This window comes from Physella acuta, unplaced genomic scaffold (assembly GCF_028476545.2).
Source record: "Physella acuta isolate Inbredline_101_S28 unplaced genomic scaffold, ASM2847654v3 ptg001328l, whole genome shotgun sequence".
NCBI classification, from domain to species: domain Eukaryota; kingdom Metazoa; phylum Mollusca; class Gastropoda; family Physidae; genus Physella; species Physella acuta.
This window is the reverse complement of record NW_026732843.1, coordinates 314,374-338,561: the sequence shown is the minus strand read 5'-3', so window position 1 is coordinate 338,561 and position 24,188 is coordinate 314,374. Positions and strand designations below refer to the sequence as shown.

At 37.8% G+C, this 24,188-nt stretch overlaps 1 protein-coding gene across 1 annotated transcript in view; it reads right to left on the bottom strand.

Moving 5' to 3' along the window:
* Nucleotides 1-24,188, bottom strand: part of LOC131958454 (dedicator of cytokinesis protein 3) — a 69,659-nt gene that overhangs the window by 16,535 nt on the left and 28,936 nt on the right. Inside the window, exons 27-37 of the mRNA XM_059323512.1 lie at nucleotides 23,794-23,921; nucleotides 23,310-23,414; nucleotides 22,724-22,822; nucleotides 22,183-22,233; nucleotides 20,459-20,553; nucleotides 19,729-19,807; nucleotides 19,522-19,622; nucleotides 18,926-18,984; nucleotides 18,601-18,749; nucleotides 17,897-17,982; nucleotides 8,482-8,580 (exon numbers count right to left, since the gene is read on the bottom strand). Coding sequence (XP_059179495.1) covers nucleotides 8,482-8,580; nucleotides 17,897-17,982; nucleotides 18,601-18,749; nucleotides 18,926-18,984; nucleotides 19,522-19,622; nucleotides 19,729-19,807; nucleotides 20,459-20,553; nucleotides 22,183-22,233; nucleotides 22,724-22,822; nucleotides 23,310-23,414; nucleotides 23,794-23,921 — 1,051 coding nt within the window. The remainder of the gene's footprint in view (nucleotides 1-8,481; nucleotides 8,581-17,896; nucleotides 17,983-18,600; nucleotides 18,750-18,925; nucleotides 18,985-19,521; nucleotides 19,623-19,728; nucleotides 19,808-20,458; nucleotides 20,554-22,182; nucleotides 22,234-22,723; nucleotides 22,823-23,309; nucleotides 23,415-23,793; nucleotides 23,922-24,188) is intronic.

The following is a 24,188-nucleotide window of genomic DNA, read 5'->3' as shown; positions in this document are numbered from 1 at the left end:
GTCAGAGGTTCAAGTGGGATAAATAATGGAGTCACTGGTTCAAGAGGGATAAATAATGGAGTCACTGGTTCAAGAGGGATAAATAATGGAGTCACTGGTTCAAGAGGGATAAATAATGGAGTCACTCGTTCAAGAGGGATAAATAAGGGAGTCGGTGGTTCAAGTGGGATAAATAATGGAGTCACTGGTTCAAGTGGGATAAATAAGGGAGTCGGTGGTTCAAGTGGGATAAATAAGGGAGTCGGTGGTTCAAGTGGGATAAATAATGGAGTCACTGGTTCAAGTGGGATAAATAAGGGAGTCGGTGGTTCAAGTGGGATAAATAATGGAGTCACTGGTTCAAGTGGGATGAATAATGGAGTCAGAGGTTCAAGAGGGATAAAGAAGGGGAGTCACTGGTTCAAGTGGGATGAATAATGGAGTCACTGGTTCAAGTGGGATAAATAATGGAGTCACTGGTTCAAGTGGGATGAATAATGGAGTCAGTGGTTCAAGAGGGATAAATAATGGGAGTCACTGGTTCAAGTGGGATAAATAATGGAGTCACTGGTTCAAGAGGGATAAATAATGGAGTCGGTGGTTCAAGTGGGATAAATAATGGAGTCACTGGTTCAAGTGGGATGAATAATGGAGGCAGAGGTTCAAGTGGGATAAATAATGGAGTCAGTGGTTCAAGAGGGATAAATAATGGGAGTCACTGGTTCAAGTGGGATAAATAATGGAGTCACTGGTTCAAGTGGGATGAATAATGGAGTCAGAGGTTCAAGAGGGATAAAGAAGGGGAGTCACTGGTTCAAGTGGGATAAATAATGGAGTCACTGGTTCAAGTGGGATAAATAATGGAGTCACTGGTTCAAGAGGGATAAATAATGGGAGCCACTGGTTCAAGTGGGATAAATAATGGAGTCACTGGTTCAAGTGTTATAAATAATAGAGTCACTGGTTCAAGAGGGATAAATAATGGAGTCAGTGGTTCAAGTGGGATAAATAATGGAGTCAAGTGGCTTTTGAAACATTTTAGTACGACAAGTGAAGACTTTAAAGTCGAGAGCTATACTATGTGCTACTTTACATGGTGTTTTAGTTTAAGTTCAACCATTGTCGTTTCGCCCAGCAATCATTGACCCAAACATTGTCATTTCGTCGTTTAGCCTTGATACAAAACTGATCCGTTTTTTTACGACAGTTTGTGTACTCTACGTGTATTTTCGTACATTATTTTTTTTATTCGCCCACGTGAAATATAAATGATAAAAAAAGTAATTTGTAAGGATTTTTACAGACAGGAAATGGGTTTAAAAACGGTCAAGAAAAAAACAAGCATTAAATTCCTAGAAATGAAGGCACCGTTGTCTGCTATCGCTTCAATCGTGTGATAAGAAGATTGCCAGCAGACGAACGAATCAGCAGACAACGACTGCCGCTGTGTGACGACATCAACAACAAAATTATTGTACGCTGAAAATATTTGTTAACGGCGTAAGGTTTGATGTGTTTTAGGCTTGCTGATAATAAAATTACTCCAGTATGAAAAATGTCCTATTAGAATGCTGTTGATAATAAAACTACTGTATTCGACATTTTTTGACGTTGCAAAGTCTGCCCAAAAGGTCCTATTAGAATGCTGATGATAATAAAACTACTGCAGTCGAAATATTTGTCACGTTGCAAGTCTGCAAAAAAAAAAAAAGAAATACAATCACCGCCACACTAGGGCCAGAAACTTGTGCAAAAATTGTCGTAGTTTATTACGTAAGTGTGGTATCATTTTTAATCTGAATTTAATCCGTTCTTGTTAATTGAATATTTAAATAATATGTTGTCCCCCTCCCTTTTTACTTTCTCGTATATACGAAGTATAAAGAAAGTATTGTAATCGTGCACAAAAATCACTTGAAATTTTAACAATTTTCACCTTATTACACCTCAGTCCTTCATCACATCCGAAGTATAGAGGACTTATTTTAATCGGGCAAAAATTATCAATCCAGATTTATCAAAATTAAGAGGTTTTATACGTAATCCAGTCTGAAAACCTGGGCTTTGCAATTCTGTCCGTATGTCTGTGTGTCTGTCTGTCTGTCCGTGTGTAAACACGATAACTTGAGTACCGTTACAGCTAGGTTGATGAAATTTCATATTTAAGTATTTTATCAAAATCGTAGATCCGTATCAACTTCTGAGCGATTTCCGATAACCGGAAGTGGTACTTTTTCTACTTTGAATTTTTCAAAAGCCTATAACTTAAGTACTATTTCAGATAGATAAATGAAATTTCACATGTAAGTATAAGATCTAATTCTCTACCTGCTGTCAAATTTTGAGTAATTTCCGTTGCCCGGAAGTACTAATTTCCGATTTCTCAAAAAACTAATGCAAATTTTTAAAGTACTAATAATATTGCGCACTATTATGCACTTTTTTATTTGGCGTTCACTTGGTGTGCAATCTTTTGTCTACGAGATTTTATTCTATTTTTACTTTCTCGTATATACGTAGTATAGAGAAAGTATTGTAATCGTGCAAAAAAAAAAAATCGAGATTTTTACAAATCTCGACGTTTTACACCTCACTGATACGGAAAAACATAATTTTGCAATCTTGTCCGTATGTCTGTGTGTGTGTGTCTGTGTGTGTGTCTGTCCGTGTGTAAACACGATAACTTGAGTACCGTTACAGCTAGGTTGATGAAATTTCATATATAAGTATTTTATCAAAATCGTAGATCCGTATCAACTTTTGAGCGATTTCCGATAACCGGAAGTGGTACTTTTCATACTTTGAATTTTTTAAAAGCCTATAACTTGAGTACTATTTCAGATAGATAAATGAAATTTCACATGTAAGTAAAAGATCTAATTCTCTACCTTCTGTTAAATTTTGAGTAATTTCCGTTGACTGGAAGTAGTAATTTACGCTACTTCCGATTTCTCAAAAAACTAATGTAAATTTTAAAAGTACTAATAATATTGCGCACTATTATGCGCTTTTTTTATTTGCGTTCACTTGGTGTGCAATTAATTTGTCTACGAGATTTTATTCTATTTTTAAAACTTTAAGTATTTAAAATGGATTAAAAATCATGTCTATAGCCCGAGTTTCCATCCCCTGTTATTTTATATAAGAATATTCGAGAAAGTTTAGGGGAGATCACTCCCGGTTTATTAAAACTGTAAGTATTTAAAATGGATTAAAAATCATGTCTATAGCCCAAGTTCTCATCCCTGTTGTTTTATATAAAAATATTCGAGAAAGTTTAGGGGAGATCACTCCCGGTTTATTAAAGTTAAGTGACACGTTTCCCTTCAATAAATGATACGTTTTCATTCTATAAATGACTATTTTGCCTTCTTTAAATTTAAATGACATTATTATAGTCAAGTTGAAATTGGTAAAAACTTGAAATGTTGAAGGTCGAAAAATAGTACATCAAATGTCTGTGTATATGTGCTTATTTTGTCTTACCAAATGTACGTGTGTATGTGCTTATGTTGTCCTACCAAATGTACGTGTGTATGTGCTCTTTTGTTATACCAGGTAGACCCATTGTCTTGCAGACATCTGTTTTAAGATATCAACAGCTGATGGTGACCCCATGAAGCACCTAACGACACTATGGGGTAGAAATATTGCACCCCCTCCCCGGGCTCCAGTCCTATCGCGTTAAATTGATTAAAACTTTAACCCTATAAAGCCTGTGGTCTACATGATAGACACACCTTTTAGATTGTCTGTAGCTTGAAGTTTAAAGCCCAACACATGTTAGACATGTTGCAATAGGTGGAGCCTGCTAAAAAAACACAAAATAAATCCCGCCTGTTCATGGCGCTGACCTTTAGTGCAGCTCTGTCTTAAAGTTCATTGCAACAACCGTTTACAGCAAAAAATTCTTTTTACACCCCCGATTTCCGTCTGTTTTTCTATTTATAGTTATAATGAATGAAGCAAATACAAGCTATGCAGGAAAGTGCGCATGTCTATGAGAGCACCTGACCAACCGGAGAGTAGCGTTCCCTTGAATGCTGTATTTCAGCACAAGATGCGAGACTGGCCAATGATTGTTCGAACTGGCGACTCTTGTAACAACATTTGTTTACTTCTAGTTTACAATCCGGGCACTAAATCTACATAGCTGCACCCAGACGCGGCTTACGATATAAACAACAGTGGCAACCTATGGTAGATTTACGACGGCTGGCTTTTGGTTTTCTTGATTCCAACACTGTCAGCTTTATGGAATTCAATCAAAGATGGACTGTTTTTATCTCGTCCATCGACCATTTCTACCTGATGATGCGGCACATTTAGACGGATTATGGACCATTTTTGATTGATGCTGCGCCGTTTTTAGCCAGATGATGGACGATAATTTAGCCGGATGATGGATCACGTTTAGCCGGATAAAGGACCACTTTTAGCCGGATGATGGATCACGTTTAGCCGGATGATGGATCACGTTTAGCCGAATGATTGACCACTTTTAGCCGGACGATAGACTACGTTTAGCCGGATGATGGATCACTTTTAGCCGGATGATAGATCACGTTTAGCCGGATGATGGACCACGTTTAGCCGGATGATGGACCACTTTTAGCCGGATGATGGATTACGTTAAGCCGGATGATGGACCACTTTTAGCTAGATGATTGACCATGTTAGATACTGGATGACTTATGAGTTAACAAAAACGCAGCTCTGAATTGACGAAGCGACGATACGAAGATGATTAGTTTCCATGACAACACGTCGGACCGTGTGTGACCAGTAGTGACCACAATTAGAACCTGATGTTTTTATCTCTAATTTATTCCTAAAATCTTATCAAAGTGCCAGTTTTGAGAGATAAATCAAATCTTTTGAGCCCAGAGCGAGCGAGTAAAGTGAGACCTTGTGCCAGACACTAACGAGCATAAGACGCTCCAAGATCTGGTTTAGCCTTGAGACTGCTCACGTCTTAATTGGCTTCAACCTGGACACTCAGCTGTTCTAAGCGAGACAGACCCGGCCATAGCACCTGTTTTATTGACGTGACAGATCCGGCCATAGCACCTTTTTTTTTGACGTGACACACCCGGCCATAGCACCTGTTTTTTTTTTGTTTTGGCGTGACAGACCCGGCCATAGCACCTTTTTTTTTTTGGCGTGACAGACCCGGCCATAGCACCTGTTTTTTTGGCGTGACAGACCCGGCCATAGCACCTGTTTTTTTGGCGTGACAGACCCGGCCATAGCACCTGTTTTTTTTCTGACGTGACAGACCCGGCCATAGCACCTGTTGTTTTGTTGACGTGACAGACCTGACCACTGACAGCTCTACTTGACGTGACATATCTGACCACTAACAGCTGTTCTAAACGTGACAGACCAGGCCATAGCACCTGTTTTATTATTGACGTGACAGACCCGGCCATAGCACCTGTTTTTTTATTGACGTGACAGACCCGGCCACTGGGACCACTAGGAACCTCTATCAAGTCTTCCATTTTACCCAAAGCCTGTCTGAGCTGAGCTGATTGCTGCTATTACAGCCTGATCTGAAACAAACGCTTGAGGCCACTTCCCCATCATCCCATGTAGCACCAGCGGCCGTGGATGTGGTCCACAACATAGGCAGCCTCCCAATTATGAACTACAAATATAGCTGCTAAAATATCTCAATTAATTTATTAAGGATAGAGTGAAATGGGTTTGTTCTTAGTGTTTATGTTTGTGTGCTCAAAAAGTGCACTCTAGGACATACTGTATATATTTACAAACATGAAAACAAACGCTGTTTTCACTTTACGTGAACCTATCATCAAACAGATTGGCTGACATCAGGAATGTAAACAGAATATAAACAGATGCAAACTGAAACATAGCATACAAGTATACTGCAGTAAAAACAAGGGTTATATATCAGAAATATTATGCTTCAGCTTGATTGGATGTGGCTTCAAAGTAATCGATTACAGCATCAGAAATATAATGCTTGGGCGTGATTAGATGTGGCTTCAGTGTGATCGATTTCAGTTAAATATTTTACGATTTCATGGCAAAGTGAATTTGATGTCACAGCTTTATACAGAGTGCATGGTGCACCTGCTAAAGAAACGCAGGGTGCAAATTGAATGTGAAATAAAAGGTGCACGGTGCACCAGCCAGGAGAAGTACCGGGTGCAGCACACATGATGACCGTGAGAGTACAGCTGCACTCAGTACTCGGACCATCCCTACCAAAGCACGTCACAGCTCCACTCCCATCAGTACCAATGTACGTCACATCTGCACTCAGTACTCAGACCATCAGTACCAATGTACGTCACAGCTGCAAACACTACTCACCACCATCAGTACCAATGTACGTCACAGTGCACTCAGTACACAGACCATCCGTAAAAATGTACGTCAAAGATGCACTTAGTACTCAGATAATCCCTACCAATGTACGTCACATCTGCACTCAGTACACAGACCATCCTTACCAATGTACGTCACAGCTACACTCAGTACACAGACCATAAGTACCAATGTACGTCACAGATGCACTCAGTACTCAGACATTCCGTACCAATGTACGTCACAGCTACACTCAGTACACAGACCATAAGTACCAATGTACGTCACAGATGCACTCAGTACTCAGACATTCCGTACCAATGTACGTCACAGCTACACTCAGTACTCAGACCATCCCTACCAAAGCACGTCACAGCTCCACTCCCATCAGTACCAATGTACGTCAAAGCTGCACTCAGTACACAGACCATCCCTACCAAAGCACGTCAACCGTAACCCTTCCCACAATGACGTGCTTGTGGACACAGCTATCTTACAAGCTCTCTAATCCATCATTTTCCCATCCAGCACCCCGCCTTTTAAAATAACTCCTTCAAAGTTCAGCAACTCAACAGGCACGCATTTGTTTCCCTTGAATCCGGTATTTTCTTTTTCACTCAGATGAAAATGAAATTCTCCATTCGTGTATTTTTTATATCTCGCTGCCTAATTTGTGATAGGCAACGTGGCACATAAGGAGACATTTTTCCATGTGATTTTTGTCCCAAAGCTATAACTTGTTTCGTTGTTTTTGCTTTAACTCATTCGTGTTTTTATTTTTATTTTTTTTCTATACTTGAAAATAATGAAACGCCGTTTTCTGCTCCTGGAAAAAAGTTTTCTATCTTTCTTTTTTCCCTCAATGATGGAGATGGATAGTATTGCAAAATTAGCAAGACAATAACAGTTACCTGTCTATTTAATTGTCAGAGTTTTGCCTTAAGGGGAATAACGTATCCGAATTCAACACGACGCAATTATTATAAATTTTTATTATCCAAATTTAATTTTTTTATGTTAAAAAATGTAAACTAATTTTAGCTTTGTTTTTTAATTATTTTTCTCCAGCTATAAGGTATATTGCATATTTGTTTTTGTTATAAAGTATATTGCATAGTTGTTTTTTTAAGAAGCACACTAATTTATGTTGTTTTTTTTTCGGCGCAGCAGAATTGTAAAGACAACCAGTGTGTTTAGATGGTTGCAGATAGTGGACAAAGATGCTCACTGCTACGTGAGTTGCCCTCCTTTTTTTAAAGCTTATTAACACCATATGTTGGTTGCCCAGTTGTGGGAAAGTTATCGTTCTTGATATAGCTTCATACCTTGCCGTCTTTGTACAAGGTAATGAGAGGAAACATTTAATAAATGAAAGACTTCTTTTAAACGACGAAAATAAAATTTGCTTGAAATGAAAAAAAAAATTCTTAACCAAACATATTTCCAAATGTTGTATATACGGACTAAAAAGACAACATAACCTAAAAACAAGAACTTTGATGTTCTTTGGCAGATTTTAGCTTTGATGTTCTGGAACAGATTTTAACATTTCATTTCTAAAACACATAAAGAGCAGAGGAAGACACTACCCCCACACAGTCCTGGGCTGAGACCACACCGTAAAGGGCGTGGCACTAACATTGAAGGGTGATGCTGGCAGTTTAGGGTGGGATAAAACTGTCGTCTACACAAGATAAACAAACACGCATCAGCTATTTATTTAGATGTGCATCCCGTATTCAGATTCGGTGTACAGTTACCCTACAGCTGGGATCTAGTTTGAGGCGCTGACTGGGGATTCGTTTCTATCTATTAAGGGTGGATGAGGTGCTGATTGGGGTTTGGTTTCTATTTAGGGTGATGTTAGGGGCGCAGGTTAGGGCGGTGTTTTAATCAGATCGGGTTGAGTTTAGGGCATAGCTGAAATGGAGCTTAATTCTGTTCTCAGCTGCGGTTTCCATACTAAGTAAACAGAGGCCATTACTATCTGTGCTATTAACCCTTTGATCGAGTAATTTTAGTTTAAAATGTGGTCTTAAAATAAATCTTTTGTCATGCTGAATAGTGTTGTATGTTGAATAACAGTGCCGCGGTCAAAGGGTTAACAGTCGTCGTCCCCCCCCCCCCCGTCCCCCGTCCCCTAAAAAAATGACGTCCACTAACCTGTAGTCGAGTAGCCGCTCCAGAAGGTCAGTGACCGAGAAGACGAACCTCTTGCCCTCCTCCTGAAGCTCTGGCTCCGACTGGACCTTGTCCAGCAGTCTGGTGAAGAATTTCATCTTGCTTAACCCTTGCATTTCAAAGTCAAAGTTCAAGGTGGCTGAGGTCATGCCATGTTAACCCTTGCATTTCAAGGTGAAAGTTCACTTTAGCTCGGGTCTGGCTAATACGGTTATTTTTATCATCCTTGGTCATTAGTTGGTCAGAAAATTTTAAAACGAATTATCCTTCATTTTTAACATAGCTGTTTATCAAATGGCACAAATGTAGACGAAAATAGAACACCTCAAAACTTTTTAACACTTCCAGTGGATTTAGAACGTTTTCTACACAAAGTAACGAAAATTGAAAGTAAAAACAGAAGCAACAGAAACAAGTAAAAACAGACAGAAAAAGTCGTTACAGTGAATCCAAAGTCGATTATCTATGTGGGTTAAGTTCATTCGCCTAATGTAAAGAGCTTTATTTGACATGAACGTCAATTTCATTAAGCTTCAAGGCTAAGACGCCTGTCAGTGTTTGGATGTATGGGGCGGGAGGGGGGTACCGAGAAAGTACAGACAAATTAGTTCAGTTCCAGAGTAAGGGGGGGAGGGGCATACACAACAATAACATTTCAGCAGTAAGATATTTTAGATCGCCAGTCACCACAACAAAGTAGGAACATTCCTCAGTCGGTAAGTTGGACGACACAGTGAAAACCCGTTGAAAAAAATTGTACAATGGACGGGGAGACCTACGGTATTCACCAAAAAACAGTTGGGCAATTATTTCCAATGTTTAAGTAGTTCCATCTGAATTGCTACTGGCGTTTTAGCAACACGGAGGTAAAGTCTCCCGAGGCGAGTACTTGACCCTAAATTCTCTTCCTGTCATGGCAAAATAAAACGGGAAAGTTCGGATGGTTTGTTTTTTTACTGCTGGGACTAGAGGTTGTTTTGAAAACTTCAAATGGCGAATCTTTGACTGTCTAATCCAGTAATTACAAACAGGGTGGGGTTAGGGGAAGGGTTGTATGATGGGGTAAGGGAAGCAGAGTTTCTTCCAGGCATCTCTTCGGGGGGGGCAAAGCCCCCCCCCCCCGAAAAATTTTTACCGCCCCCCCGAACGAAATGAAATTTATATAATTTATATAGAAAATATATACTTTTAACAGTGTCCGCCCCCCCCCCCGAAGAAAGTCTACCGCCCCCCCCCCGAAGAAAGTCTACCGCCCCCCGGAGAAAAAAGTCTGGAAGAAACACTGAAGGGAAGGGGGTTATGGTGGGGTTGTGGGAGGGGGTGGGTTACGGGTTATGGTGGGGTTATGAAGGATATAGTGGAATTAGGGGTGGAGTTATAGTGGGGTCAGGGTGAGAGATATACTGAGGTTCGGGGTGGGGTTGTATTTGGGGATAAGGAATTTAAGGTGGAAAGAGAACTACACAAATTATAACGAAAACGTATAGACTATACTTTACACTATAATAGTGTAGCCGTGTATCCACAATAATAAGTAGCCTAATTAAAATGCTAAAAAAATGTAGAATGCAGCCAAATTAAAATGTAGGGTGTAGTGTAATTACAGCAGGGGAATGTAAGCCTATTGTTTGTATAGTACAAGCATCTCTGTCAAATGTTCCCGTGTGAAAGCAAAAGTTTATAAAATGCGATAGGCTAGTAGCTAACGTGAAACAAACTTGCGCACGCATCAATGAAATCATCCGATGAAATACATAAATACACAATCGTATTTAACACCACACACGTTTAAAGCTTTCTTAATAAACAAATCCTTTTATCGGAATTCTTCGTTTCTTTGAAACTTTACATCTTTTTTTTTTTAAAAATTGCTTGTTGTCTTTGGTGAACCTGATTAAAGTTAAGTTCCTAGTTCAAGAACATCCATTTCGACAAATTCAATACAAAATATCCATCTGATTGCGAAGGTTAGATCCATTATGAAAGCTCGCATCTATGAACCCTCGACAAAAAGCCCGGCGTGCCTATGAAAACGAGCGGACTAAAAGCGTTTAGAGACGGCAAATTTTGACACTTGATTATCAAATAGTTCTGGCCTAGAGATAAACACAGACAAGGGAGCGGAAAAACGCCAAACACTTAAGCAATGTTAACAAGATTTTAGAGCCCAATTTTTGACGAGATAAAGCTGAGGGTGGCCAGATGGGCTGAACTAGCCCTTTGTGTTTCAATGAACTAGCCCTTTGTGTTTCATTCCACTCATTACAACGTTGGTGCTTAGGTGCATGGGCAGCAGACCACTTGAGTTCGTTAGATCACGTGATTTTTCCAGGGTGATTTCGTGAGCAGGGAATTCAATCAAGTGATTTGAATCGCTCAAAAAGCGAATTACCCTTCCAGACCTGGGCGGCTTAAGAAGGCCCTCTAAGACAAGGACTATGTCCAGCAGCTTTGACCTAGGCCAGGTACCCATCACAGCAGGATTGAGTAAGGGAACCGAACTCGAGACCTGCGGGCTAGCAATCGAGTGGCCCTCCCCTCGACCACGCCGCCACACAATAGTACAATGACCTAACGCCGCCAAACAATCACACATTGACTATGACCTAATGACGTCCACATAGTTTAAGTAATAAAGCAGTTCATGACTGACATAACGCAGTTGAGGGCTGTCCCAACCAGAATAAAATCCCTATTGTAAGACGCCAGACTAAGACTCGTGATGATCACTTCAAACCCTCCTAGAGTTACCGTCCTATATTCATCCTCTTACCGCCCTTTAAGCTTATCTATATGATCAACACGGCTCGCCTTTGATCATCTTTACAAATTAATGTCGTATACATTATTTTTTTTAAATCTGTACATTTTTAAAAAAATGTGTGTTAAAGATTTTTTTTTTAAAATTGCTATTAGGATCTATCCAGCCGTTCCTTGCAACCCCCCCCCCCCCCCCCCCATAGTTCAATTTCCTACTCTCGTTTCGTGAAATCAACCCCGCTATTGGATAATTATCAAACCACGTGATCGGAGTCTTTAATAAGCCCTTGTGTCAACTGTTGACCCTATCGTTTGTGGACAGAGGTCACTAATCAAGGTGAAGGCTGCGGTCACGAAATAATGGCCAATGCTATTAGTGGAATGCGCTTGCAGCTATTTTAACTGAAGACTGGGCTAGAGTTCACAGAATGACTTCAGTTATGTAGTGATGCCTTAAGTAGTCCCAATATAACCGCAGTCATGTAGTGATGACCTAAGTAGTTCCTTAATGACTTCAGTCATGTAGTGATGACCTAAGTAGTTCTATAATGACTTCAGTCATGTAGTGATGACCTAAGTAGTTCCATAATGACTTCAGTCATGCAGTAATGACTTGAGGCAGTCCCAAAATGACTTGAATACAATTTTCACTAACCCCAAACCCTAGGATCAGCACGACTTCAACTAGAGTCAAGTACCGATGACCCTACCATGGCCTCAGAATGAATTCAGCCAATTATCAATAGAGTACCATAGCCCCGTTCCCCGTGGTAGAAAAGACATGTTTGACCTATGACCCCCGTTAGCAAATCATTGCTCGAAACACTTATCCATGAAGCTCCCAGTAGAAATCATAAGTATAGCACACACACACACACACGCACACACACACACACATACACACAAACGATACCCCGCCCTGTGCAAGAACCTTTACACGGTGTACACTAGGGGACACCTTTAGTGTGGGCTCTAGTGTACTCACCAACCACACGCCTAGTAATAAATGGACTCGTATCAAGTACTCATGTCCTACTGCATAATGAACTTTTTATTCTTTTTTTTTCCAATGTAAACATGTTTTGTTATATGCCTACTTCTTTCCTTTACATTTATCTTTATTTAATTGTTTTTACCGATTGGCTGATCTGTTTACGTGTGTAAGAAAAAAAAAGGTACGCGGTGGTTAGTGATATCACAGCTAGAACAAAAATTAGATCAATAGGCAAACATAAGGGACGGTATTTTTATTTAGAGTTCACATTAGCAGGAGATTTAAAATTGATTTCGAATTTCTAAAATATATCAGATGATACGAAAATGCGAGATAATTATCTTCTTTAACGCGTAACGATTTATCTTGACTTGAGATAGATAACCGAGAACAAATCACATAGATAATTGTATCGATAGATCAAGGCTTAGGTCACGTGACCCAGACCTATAAACAGGGGGGAGAAGAATTATGGGAAGAGTTCAGTTGGCGTTTTAGTGCTTGTTGGGAGTTATGGGTGTTTTTTTTAAAGAATGTCAGGTCTTGTGTGGTCTTACAGATGAGTGGCAGGCATCTGGATTACTGCTTTAGACAAGTGGGGTCAGCGCTATGGCCAGATGAGGGGATGATGAGGGGATACCCGAGAGGCTAGGGGATACAGAGAGGCGAGGGGATACAGAGAGGTGAGGGGATACAGAGAGTGATATACGAAAGACGAGTGGATACACGAGAGGCCAGAGGATACACGAGACGCCAGAGGATATGTGATACGCCCAGAGAGTTCCAGAAGTAACAACAGCAACCGGTGCCACAAAACTGAGAAGATGCTGGAGCAGTCTACAGAAGCGGAACCAGATTCAGCAGGGGTAATTTGATACGGTCAAGCTGACCTCGTGAAGCCACAGAAAACAAACTTGAGCAGGACACCTGGACCGGGTCCGTACAATAACATTTGTCAGCACCTGAGTGGAGTATCTAACAGCTTAGCGGCGCAGTTACGTGAGAACTTACCCAACCGGGGGCTGAGGAAGCGGAAGTAGAAAACATAACACAGAGTTCCGACAGGGGAAAGGGGAAACTCAAAAAAAAAAAGTCCGGCTGTTTTTTTTTTTAATTTTAAACTTTTCACTACGTGATGTGAACCCGCTGGTGTTGCAACACAATGAGTGGAGTCTGGGGCATTGGTAGACAGTTTAGAAACTATCATTCGTCACATATTTAGCTTTTGGTGGGTGGCATTTGGGGGTGCGGGGTTCATTTCATTTCATAAAAATTTGCGATAAATAACAAAAATTTGAAATATTTTACATTATGGTATTACTAAATATTAGTTTATAATGATTTCAACTTTCCCCGTGATACGACCTTACATGTCTTATTCATTATTTTACAAACCCTACATCAATACTTGCGTCCCACTTAGTTTATTTGTACCTATAATCAGCTCACACTTGGCAAAGTTAATAGCCAATTAAATTCGATCAACACTCACGTAGTTATTTTTAACACCCCCCCCCCGGCCCCAGATCAATTATGCAAATGATACAAACAGTGACCGGAATTTAATTTGAACCAGACAACAGGTGGCACTAAAAGTAAACAGCGATCAGTATTTTAGATCGATCACGCTACACCATTATCTGAATATAGTCATCCACTGTGGTCAAAGTCTAATTTTAATCCAATGTGGTCAACTATAGTCTAATCTTAATCCACTGTGGTCAAAGTCTAGTCTTAATCCTAGTAAAATCTTAATTCACTGTGGTCAACTATAGTCTAATCTTAATCCAATGTGATCAAACTATAGTAAAATCTTAATCCACTGTGGTCGAACTATAATCTTAATTCACTGTGGTCGAAGTATAATCAAAATCCACTGTGGTCAAACTAATATAATCTTAATCCACTGTGGTCAAACTATAACGTAATCATAACTATATATCATAACTATATATCATAATCATAACTATATATGATAATCTTAATCCCTACGATGTCAAACAACACCTAAACCATTACTAAGGTTAACTAAACCTTGGTCTTAATCTACACTTGTACGTACAGCATCCCCTTACCTAAGGAGGTTTAAACTCCCAACCCTCGACGAAAAGACTCAAACTAAATACTTAATCTTAATCTGGCAAGGGTAGGTCTGGCTGCAATCAGACAAGGTCTACGCTGTAATCAGATAGGCTTGAGGTAAATTATATCATTAAGCCTAGCCCGTGGAGGGGCAAACTCAATTTTACCGCTGGGGTCAAGCTCCTGTAAGTACACGAATTAAGACCTCCATGGGTAAAGACGAAGTCACTTACAATATAACAAAGTTTTATATAAAAACTGCGTCATAAAAATACTTTACTAATTTTTTTTTAAAGTAACACGCAACTTTAAGCTATAAATACACTTCTGTTGTTTTATTATTCATTTATTGGTTGTTTTTTTTTTTAATTTAAAAATTCACATGTTTTACTTGTATATAAAAAGTGAACACATCCATCGGAATGAACACAGAAATCCGCCTATATTGTCACTTGCTATAATCCACGGAGAGGTGAGCGGCAACTCACAGGAGCGCTTGTCCCTTGTACCGTGCCCCCAACTTTCACACACACGGCAGATGTACGCCAGTAAAAAATACAGTGGGGGGTCAGAGCGCTACATCCGTTACTCGGTCAGATCCGGTCGTCTGCTGGCGAGCACGCGCTGCTCACGGCTGCTGCTGGGGTGGGGGCGATGATCCCACGACCGTCGCTAGTTCATGGCTGGGTGGGGGGGGGGGGGGCTCATGCAGATGTCACTCGGTTATGTTTGCATGACGCCTCCCAGAAACATTTGACCATTGTCACATACGTGAATGCAAGGGTGATTGGGGGGGGGGGGGGGGGAAGGGGGTGAGGGATGGTTAAACATTCACAAGAGATTGAAAAGGTATCTGAACACTAAGGTGCACGAAAACACAGAAAAAAAGTAAATTGGTTAACAATTTGGACAAAATTAGTTATATTACTAGATCTACTTTATCTGTAAATTCTCCAGAATCTGGTCTGGATTCTATGAAATGAACTGATTTTATAAACTAGGTTACTAGATCTAGCTAGATCTATATCTAGAATCTATATAACGGCATCTAGATCTAGAAAGAGTCTATTAGAGGATTAGGAGAGATCCATTAGATTTTAGATCTTAGTAATCTAGATCAATACATCTTTCTAGAATCTAGAAGCTAGAATTCTAGAATTCGTTTAGAGAACTTTAGTACTTTAGAGTTTGGCTAGAGTAGATCTGTACTGTATTCTAGTGCTAGGTCTAGAGTATAGATCTAGATCTAGTACACAACTAGACTCTAGCACAACAGTTCGATTCGGAGTATAGCAAGAAAAAAATATTATATTAGAAGGGTTCGAGTTATTTGTCAAAAAGAGAAGGAAAAAAAACAATATTGAATATTCACAGTGACGCGGGAGGAGACAGGAAGTAAACATTGAAAATATGTTAATGAGATTATACACAATAGTGGTCTCCCTTTCTTTTTAAAATACATACATTCTACTAGATCTAGGCGTAACCACATCATAATTAAGGAAAGCCACTTTATTGAGATATAAATATCTAGATTTAGAACTCTCAATAAAAACAAATAGGCCTACAGTCTATCAATATTTTTTTTTAATTTAATTTTAAATTTAGACAACTTAGAAAACCACCTATAAAGAAATTTTAGAAACGTCTAATGAGCGTCATGTGATAAAACAAACAAAGGGCATTGGGTCAAGGTTTTTTTGTGAAGTTAGAATAGATTCAGCCAGATAAAAAAAAAAATACGGGCCGAGAAAAACGGCTTCTGCACTTTCAATGACGACTAAAATAAGCACTCGAGGCACGCTCGTTGACTTGAGCTCTCGTAGAACGCCGGAGTTGGGTGTTCTCCCCTGTCATCAGCTGACGAGTGTACCCCCATCTTCCCCTCCCCACACTGGGTCTTTACACTGTAATCGCTTTTTAAACGCGGGGCCCGTTGAGCACTGCGCGGCTTTCATGCGTGCTATCAGTGAGGGCCATTGGCCATTTGGTGGAGTGAGTTCATGGCCATTTATTGGGTGGATCCAGGGCCATTAGGTGGAGTGTGTTCGGTGGCATTAAGTGGAGAAAAAAAAATATTCCACCACATGTTTTTACAACGCGTGTAAAAAAAAAAATGTGTTAATTAAAAAATAAAACCACAAACACAACCGCACGAATAGAACAAAAAAAAACAGAAAACAAAATTCACCATTAAAAATTAAAGCGCATGTTCCGATAAGGCCACACGTAATTCTATCTGGGTTCAGCCCCGCCCCACGGGCTCTACAATTTTAACTCAGGCGGAAAATGTGATCAGTGACGATTGAGTTGAGTGTGTGTGTCCGGGGGGGGGGGGGTCTGTAGGGGCGAGAGGAAAGGATTGAAGAAAGAAAGGTGTAGTCTTGATGAGCCAGACATTTTTTTTTTAAAAATAAACTCGTAAAATACAAGAAAAAAGATATTTAATTAGTTTTAGTTAATTAAAGTCATGACCGCCAATGCTGGCTTTAAGCCTAGAGAGCACGAACTGCTAATAAATTTTAGGCAGAAGTTGTCGGGCAGTTTACGGCAGTCGTGATAAATGACGTCATTTCACACCCAGCTCACCCGTGAAATGAATCAGGATTTCGTTACATCGGGGTTTGGGGGGGGGGGGGGGCGGTAAAGGAAGATTTCAGTGAGTTGAGAGAGGGTAGGTGTTATTGGGGTGGGGGGTGAAGATTTCACGAATTCCGCAGAATAAATCAGTTCAGAGATAGCTCACGGGATAAGAGCAGAACGGTGGTAGACCGAGGGGCGCGCAACTCGTCCCAAACTAACTCACATTGTTGAGTGTTTTAATGAGCTCTACTGGAGATAAGAATTAATTGGGATGAAGCGTTGACGTTTTTATTTTATTTGAATGGAAGAAATTATTCACAGATAACAACAATAGAGACCAACGCTATAGGTGATAGTTATAATGTACCATGATTTAGTGGGTATTGGAGGAGGGGAGGGTGGATTAATGTTTATGAAAAGTAATTTTCACAAAACAAATGTAACAAAAGTAATACATCAGATTTTGAGAACAAACGCTCGTTTTAAAGTATGGGCATATGTGCCAGTGTTGTTATACACCTCCAGCTAATACTGACCAACTAATGACCACCTTAAAAAAACTGACCAACTAATGACCACCTTAAAAAAACTGACCAACTAATGACCACCTTAAAAAACTGACCAACTAATGACCACCTTAAAAAAACAAACTGACCAACTTATGACCACTTTAAAAAACTTGAGCTGTGTTAAAAATACCATAAATATTTACATTTACCACCTTGACCTCAACCACTTTACTTACACAAAAAATCATATTCTTGTAATGTATCCGACTAAGTTCAAAAAATTATACATGTTCTTTGTTTGTGTAAACTTTTTACATTAAAAAATATGTTTATGCTTTTAAATATATTAGATATTCTAAATTTAGAAAGTCATAACACTAGGACAGCTGTAAAGGTCTTTACATCATGAACATGAAAATACATTTGTCTTGTAAATTTGTGTCTAAGCAGGCGAGTGCTGGGTACTCACATGGAGCTGAACAAGTTCTTGTACTCCACATCTCCATTGTGTTCTATCACCAGAGAGTCCAGTTCTTTTATCATCTTAGCTTCAACCTGTCAAACACAACCAAACATTGCTGCTTCAAATAAACGATAAAACAATTGGTGTGTCAGATACATATAAGGATATGTAAAACACTTTTGTTTGCTGCAAATGAACACCTGAAATGGATACAAATCTAATTTGTTCTCATACAGAGGCACATCAATTAAAATAGAAATGAAGTACCCAGGCTAAATGCTCAGTTAGCCAGTGGCCAGGGCAGATGCCTAGCATCTGGGGGCAGATGCCTAGTGTCTGGGGGCAGATGCCTAGTGTCTGGGGGCAGATGCCCACCTTTTAAGGTTTTTCTTTTCCTGCTCTCTCAGCCACCCAACAGAGCTGGAGCGACTGGAGGACATCATACAGCCTTTAGCCAACAACCAAACTCTACACTACAGGGTGTGTGACCAAACCACATGCTCAAACTAAGGACCACTTTGTCCCATATTACATCAGTGTTAGATGTCCAGAAGGGTTTTAAAGAACTTCATCTATAAGGCAAATATTATACTTTGGTGGGATAACTTTCACAATACAATTTTAATGGGAACTAAAACAAGGGAGATAACTTGAGCTCACACAATACAATTTTAATGAGGACTAAAACAGGAGGAATAACTTAAGCTCACATTTCGAAGATGTGACGATTCCTTGAACTCACACAGCATGATGTCAAAAAATATGGGGATTGTGGCTTTTCTTAGCTCGAGCTGAGGCACCATGGTCACCTTGAGGAAGGGACCAATCATATCCATCATCAGCATCTTCTTGTGGGGCCCTGGTACAAAAAGAAACATGTAAAAAATAACAGGGGGATACCACTTATGTCATGTTAAGAATTAAACTTACATCAACAATATATTAGTTACAATATGTCACATTAATTTTTTAACCAACAATATTAACTTTGACAATCTTTGTGGAGTACCAAGATAACATGTAAGGAATATTTACCCAGCTGATTCCACAGAGAATAAATGTGGAAACCAACAGGAACTCTCATATCATTGTACCTGGAACAGATAAAATTAAACATCAGCACGAGAATTTTTACAACAGCGTCTCTTTCATTAGATGGCCAGGAATTAGATGGCCAGTAATAGCACATTTGTTTAGAAACTTATTTTAATATATTTTTACATCAGCTTCTCCTTCATTAGATGGCCAGGAATTACATGGCCAGGAATAGGACATTTGTTTAGAAACTCATTTTAATATATTTTTACATCAGCTTCTCTTTCATTAGATGGAAAGGAATCGGACATTGATTAGATACTCATTTCAGAACTGTAATAACTTATGCATTTATTGTTTACTCTTCCCAAGTTCAAAACATATTGTGTTGAATCTTGAGGTTTTGTATGCTAATCAAAAATAAAATAAAACCTAGCTAGACTGACTTGTCTTTGATCTGTCTACTAAAGGTTTTGTATGCTAGTCAAAAAGTCCAGAAAATAAAACCTAGCTAGACTCACTTGTCTTTGATCTGTCTGCTAAAGGTTTTGTATGCTAGTCAAAAAGTCTATAAAATAAAACCTAGATAGACTCACTTGTCTTTGATCTGTCTGCTCTTGGCCTCTGAGTATTTCTCCAGCTGTAGAGCTGGCTGGCTGATGAAGTCAACAGCCAACAGAAAAAAATTCTTCCACAGCTGCAATAAATAAGGTACATATCATTTATTATCTCCCTTCAAAAGCTTTTTTTTTAAAAACAATATTCATGCTTGACTAGAAAATTTGTATTAATCAATCACTCACTTCAAAATCAAAGTCATCCCCATTTAAAAAGTTGACAGTCAAATCTTCAGCGATGTACTGTATGGAAGTCAGCATAACACTGTGTACAGATTAAACACATAAACTCATTAACATAATTATCAGTTTACACATAGCTGAGTCAGTCAAATGAACGTACAAACATTTATTGAAAAACAACAATGTGTTTAGCAAATAGCCTAATTACAAACATTTATTGAAAACAACAATGTGTATAGCAAATAGCCTATCTATGTAACCAGTCTGTCTTTGATAGATTATGGGACACTGAAAATGTTCTACAAAGTATATGCTTGAATACTTTTCACATTTTAAAGCTGAGAAAGACCACACATCCTCAACGTTAGTTAATGGAAATTTGAATGTAGATACGCCATTGCTAGCTTTGTAATCATTTGATTTAATGGGCACTTTTTACTTTTTTCCAGTAACACTATTTATCTTTTTCCAAAAAAAAAGTTATTTATGTTTAATAGATATTTTAAAAAATAAAACATTACCAACATGTTTACTAAAAATTAGGCAATATTAAAAAAACATCAGGCCAATGCTTGAAAAAAAACTTGGAAAATATTTAAACTTGGCCAACATTTTAAATAAATCTGGGCACTATCCCAAATAAAAAAAACCTGGCCTGTATTTTCAATAAAGTCTGACCAATGTTTTGTAATAGCAAAATCAAATCCACAATCAAAGATGTGTTATTACTCACTTGCTGGTAATCATTTTCATAGTTATCCAGTCAACTGGGAAGTTCTCTGTGGTAACTAGATCATAGAACACTTGTAGAACTCGATTCAGAAAACCCTTCAATAATACAGACATATTTTACAATTATTTATGTATTAGGTGTCAAATCAAGTAATTTTATTAAACAAATTTTTCAGTTAATGTAAACAGTAGTTTAACACAATAAAAGTTTGATCAGAGAGTTCAACCTTTCCAAAGATGGAAACCATAAAACCCCAGCTCAATAAAATAAGAAGAAAAGATGACAAAAAGTACTTTATTATAAATTCTAATAACCAGGTTGTTGGGATTTGCCATTCAGCATTTTTATGTCATTGGTGGGCCACTATCTTTCCTTACTATTAATACCATTTGTTGTATATAGTTTTTGTAAAGATGTTTTTCTTTAAATCCCCTTTAAATTTCTTCCAGGATTCTTGGCAATATATGTTATTTTTATAGCATGGGGTGCATACATGCAAGTGATAATAATTGAGGTGCTACATTTAAGCCACATCCAACAATATTTTAAGTGATCTAAATTACAGAATGTAAGAAGGAATTAAAACATTCTGAGTAGAATGGATATATAAATGAATAATATTTCAAATAAATTGGAATTTAAAAAATGCAGAAAATAAATGAGAGGATTGGGATAGTTTCAACAATGGTAGATTTAACTGTGCTAATTGACTAGATTAAGTACATAGGTTCCTGTAAGAGTATTTGTTAGTGTTTGTTAAGGTTTTTGCTGCTGAGCACTGTACTACTTGAACATATACTTCTTGCTGTTTGTATAAGATTAATATTTACACTAACATTACCACCACCACATGCACAAAATTTTCTATCTATTTTTTTACAAATGCCTTTCACCAAATAACAGAGATATAATTTCAATATTTCTCAACCACAACCATAAATACAGTCTAATCAGTGATGTACAGCTTGTGATTTCAGTGGCTTTGTAGAATGACAGAGTTTCGTGTTTTTCTTTTTACGTGATGATCAACAAATATATCATGTATATGCAGACAGTACAGACTTTATGACATGCAACAGGGTGTGAACAAAGATTTGTAAGTAACATAAAAAAATTTAATTTACTGGTATAAAACAATAAGAAATGCTGTAATATAGAATTCAGTTTAAACATTTTTTTTTTTTTAAATCAAAAGATGGTTTCAGTATAATTTTGTGTTTTAATCTGCATTGTGCTTGTAGCAAATAACAGATACTACCAATCCATTGGGGGTACTCATATAATTATAGTTACAAAATATTGTGTTAATATGTAGCAGCATATGTGAAACAGTGTTAAAGAGAGTGGATAATAATGATAGTATGGTGGTTTTATCAAACAGTAAGTGTTAAGGAAGGTGGATGATAAAAATTTAGTGTTTTTTTTTCTTCCATTGGTGAATCTTGTACTTGGCAATGAAGACAAGCTGATGCCGTTCAAAATTTTGGTTTAGTTTTTCTTACGTGTTAAAATAATAAATTTAATAACTTTTTTTTTTTTTAATTTGATAATAAATGATGAATTATTCTATGAGAATCACATTTTTATATTTATACAAAACTATTAAATCAAAATTATTTAGAAATGAAATTAGCACCAATATTTTGAATTATGGCTTTAGGTGTTAGCTTTTTTTTGTATGCTAAGCACAAGACTATGCTAGTGTAGCTCTCATGCTTTGTCACCTTGGCTAACTTTGAGCTTTTTTGAGGAATGGCTATAGTTGACAGACGAACCTAGAACATTAGATACCAACATTTGCAAATATAAAAAATTTGCTAGGAAAATGAAGTGAAACAAATTAACCATGAAACCATGCAAAAAAAAAAAAACACCTAATTCTGCAAAACACAATATTAGAAGAAATAAAATCACACTGGACTAGTGTTGTTGTCATAAATTTATTGACACATGCGGAATTAGCAAATTATTAGAGGTAGCTTCATACAAAACCAAATCAGTCTCATTAGAATTTGTTGATTACAGAACATCACATTCTCATTTGTTGGTTAATTAATTAGGTGATTAAAAAAATATTTGATTAATTTAATTAACTGTCATAATTGATACTATTTCTGGTAAATTGAAAATATTATAAAGAACTATATTGTAATCTTATATGGTTAATTCAAGAAGTGAATCTTTTAACTTTTAGATAATTATTTTGTGAGTTTTCTTAAAATAAAAATGAAAAATACATTTTAAGAGGGAAACAGGATTGCTTACCCTGAGATCTTTAGGTTTAGGGTAGACTCCCATTAATTTCTGGTAATGGCTAACATCCATCAATCGCAACATCTCAATCAAACAGGCTATCAGAAGGTTCTGATGATAAACATGTCACAACACCTTCAACAACTCAAACAATTTAAAAGAAGACAAAATAAACTTACAGATCACATACCTAACCAACTTTCTATTTCAAAGTATTTTTTAACTTCTTCTTCTGCATTCTTGATTGTAATGTTGGGAGTGATTTCATATCCAACACAGTTAAGTATTACATGTCGAGTTGCTATGCGCCATTTGGGCCATTGATGCCAATTTCAGTCTGCTATTCTTTTTTAATTTTCTTCCATAGCCTTTGTCCAACCAAGAACAAGCTACAAGACAGCAGTTGTTTGATTTTGGAGTTGTCTCTCCTAGACGGGTTGCTGTTCCCAGCTATTGAGCCTCACCTGCTCAGGGGTTCGAACTCGCGAATGTTCAGTTTAGCAGCCAGGAGTTTTACCAACCCAACCATGCCCACCTACATTGTTTAACATGTCAGCTGTTTAACTTCACCTAAAAAACAGTATTTACAACCACTCACCCCTGAAACAATTTTCTTTTCACTCTCCAACTTGTGCAGTGTCCTAACGTTGACGTCAAAAACTACTTGGATTATTTTTGTCACTTCTTCCTTTAGATCAAAGCTCTGAAACATGTAGTGTTGTAAAACTTTGAAATTTCAACTCAACTTTTCGACTGTTGTGTATTTTGAGTCAGCTTAAAAAATATCAATAATATCTAGAACCTGCCCTTTTATTTATGTTATATATTTACTATAGCTGGACTAAATATAATATTCTAATTCACTCACTACTTTTTAAATACATAGAAAGTAAAAAAAAATCCATTGCTGATAATTACAGCTTAAAGAAATTATTAAACATTAAATCTGTGTTTTCTAAACACTATTAACTCTGCATTTTCTGTGGTTATCTTCCTTTTAGATTAATTAAGTAAATTGAGTTGGTGAAAACTGGTTTGAAATTTTAGAAAACTGTGCGAGGGGATTGGGCGGGGTGGTTCACCTCTCTCATGTTGTAGACAGTACTGAGCAGGTCCCCTAAGGTGTTGGCAGTCAGCTCCAGGTTAATTTTATTATTCAGACAGTGCCTGATGTGTGTTAGACAGATAGGCAGGAGCATTGATCTGGATACTGGAGATTGAGATAAAACACCATTCAACAGTTAAGCCCTTTCATCAGAGCTTGTCATACAAAGGTAAATAGACTTCAAGTATTAGTGAAGTTGAATAAATTAAGTCATCCAAATACTATGTTTAAAAAGATATGATAGAATATAATACTATTTTGTTTATTTTAACTGAATAAATTAATTTTTGTTAATATCACTACCCTAATTTAGCCCTAGCCCCAAGCTCTTACCAACTCTGACCCTAATTCTATTTCTAACATTTTCCTTAC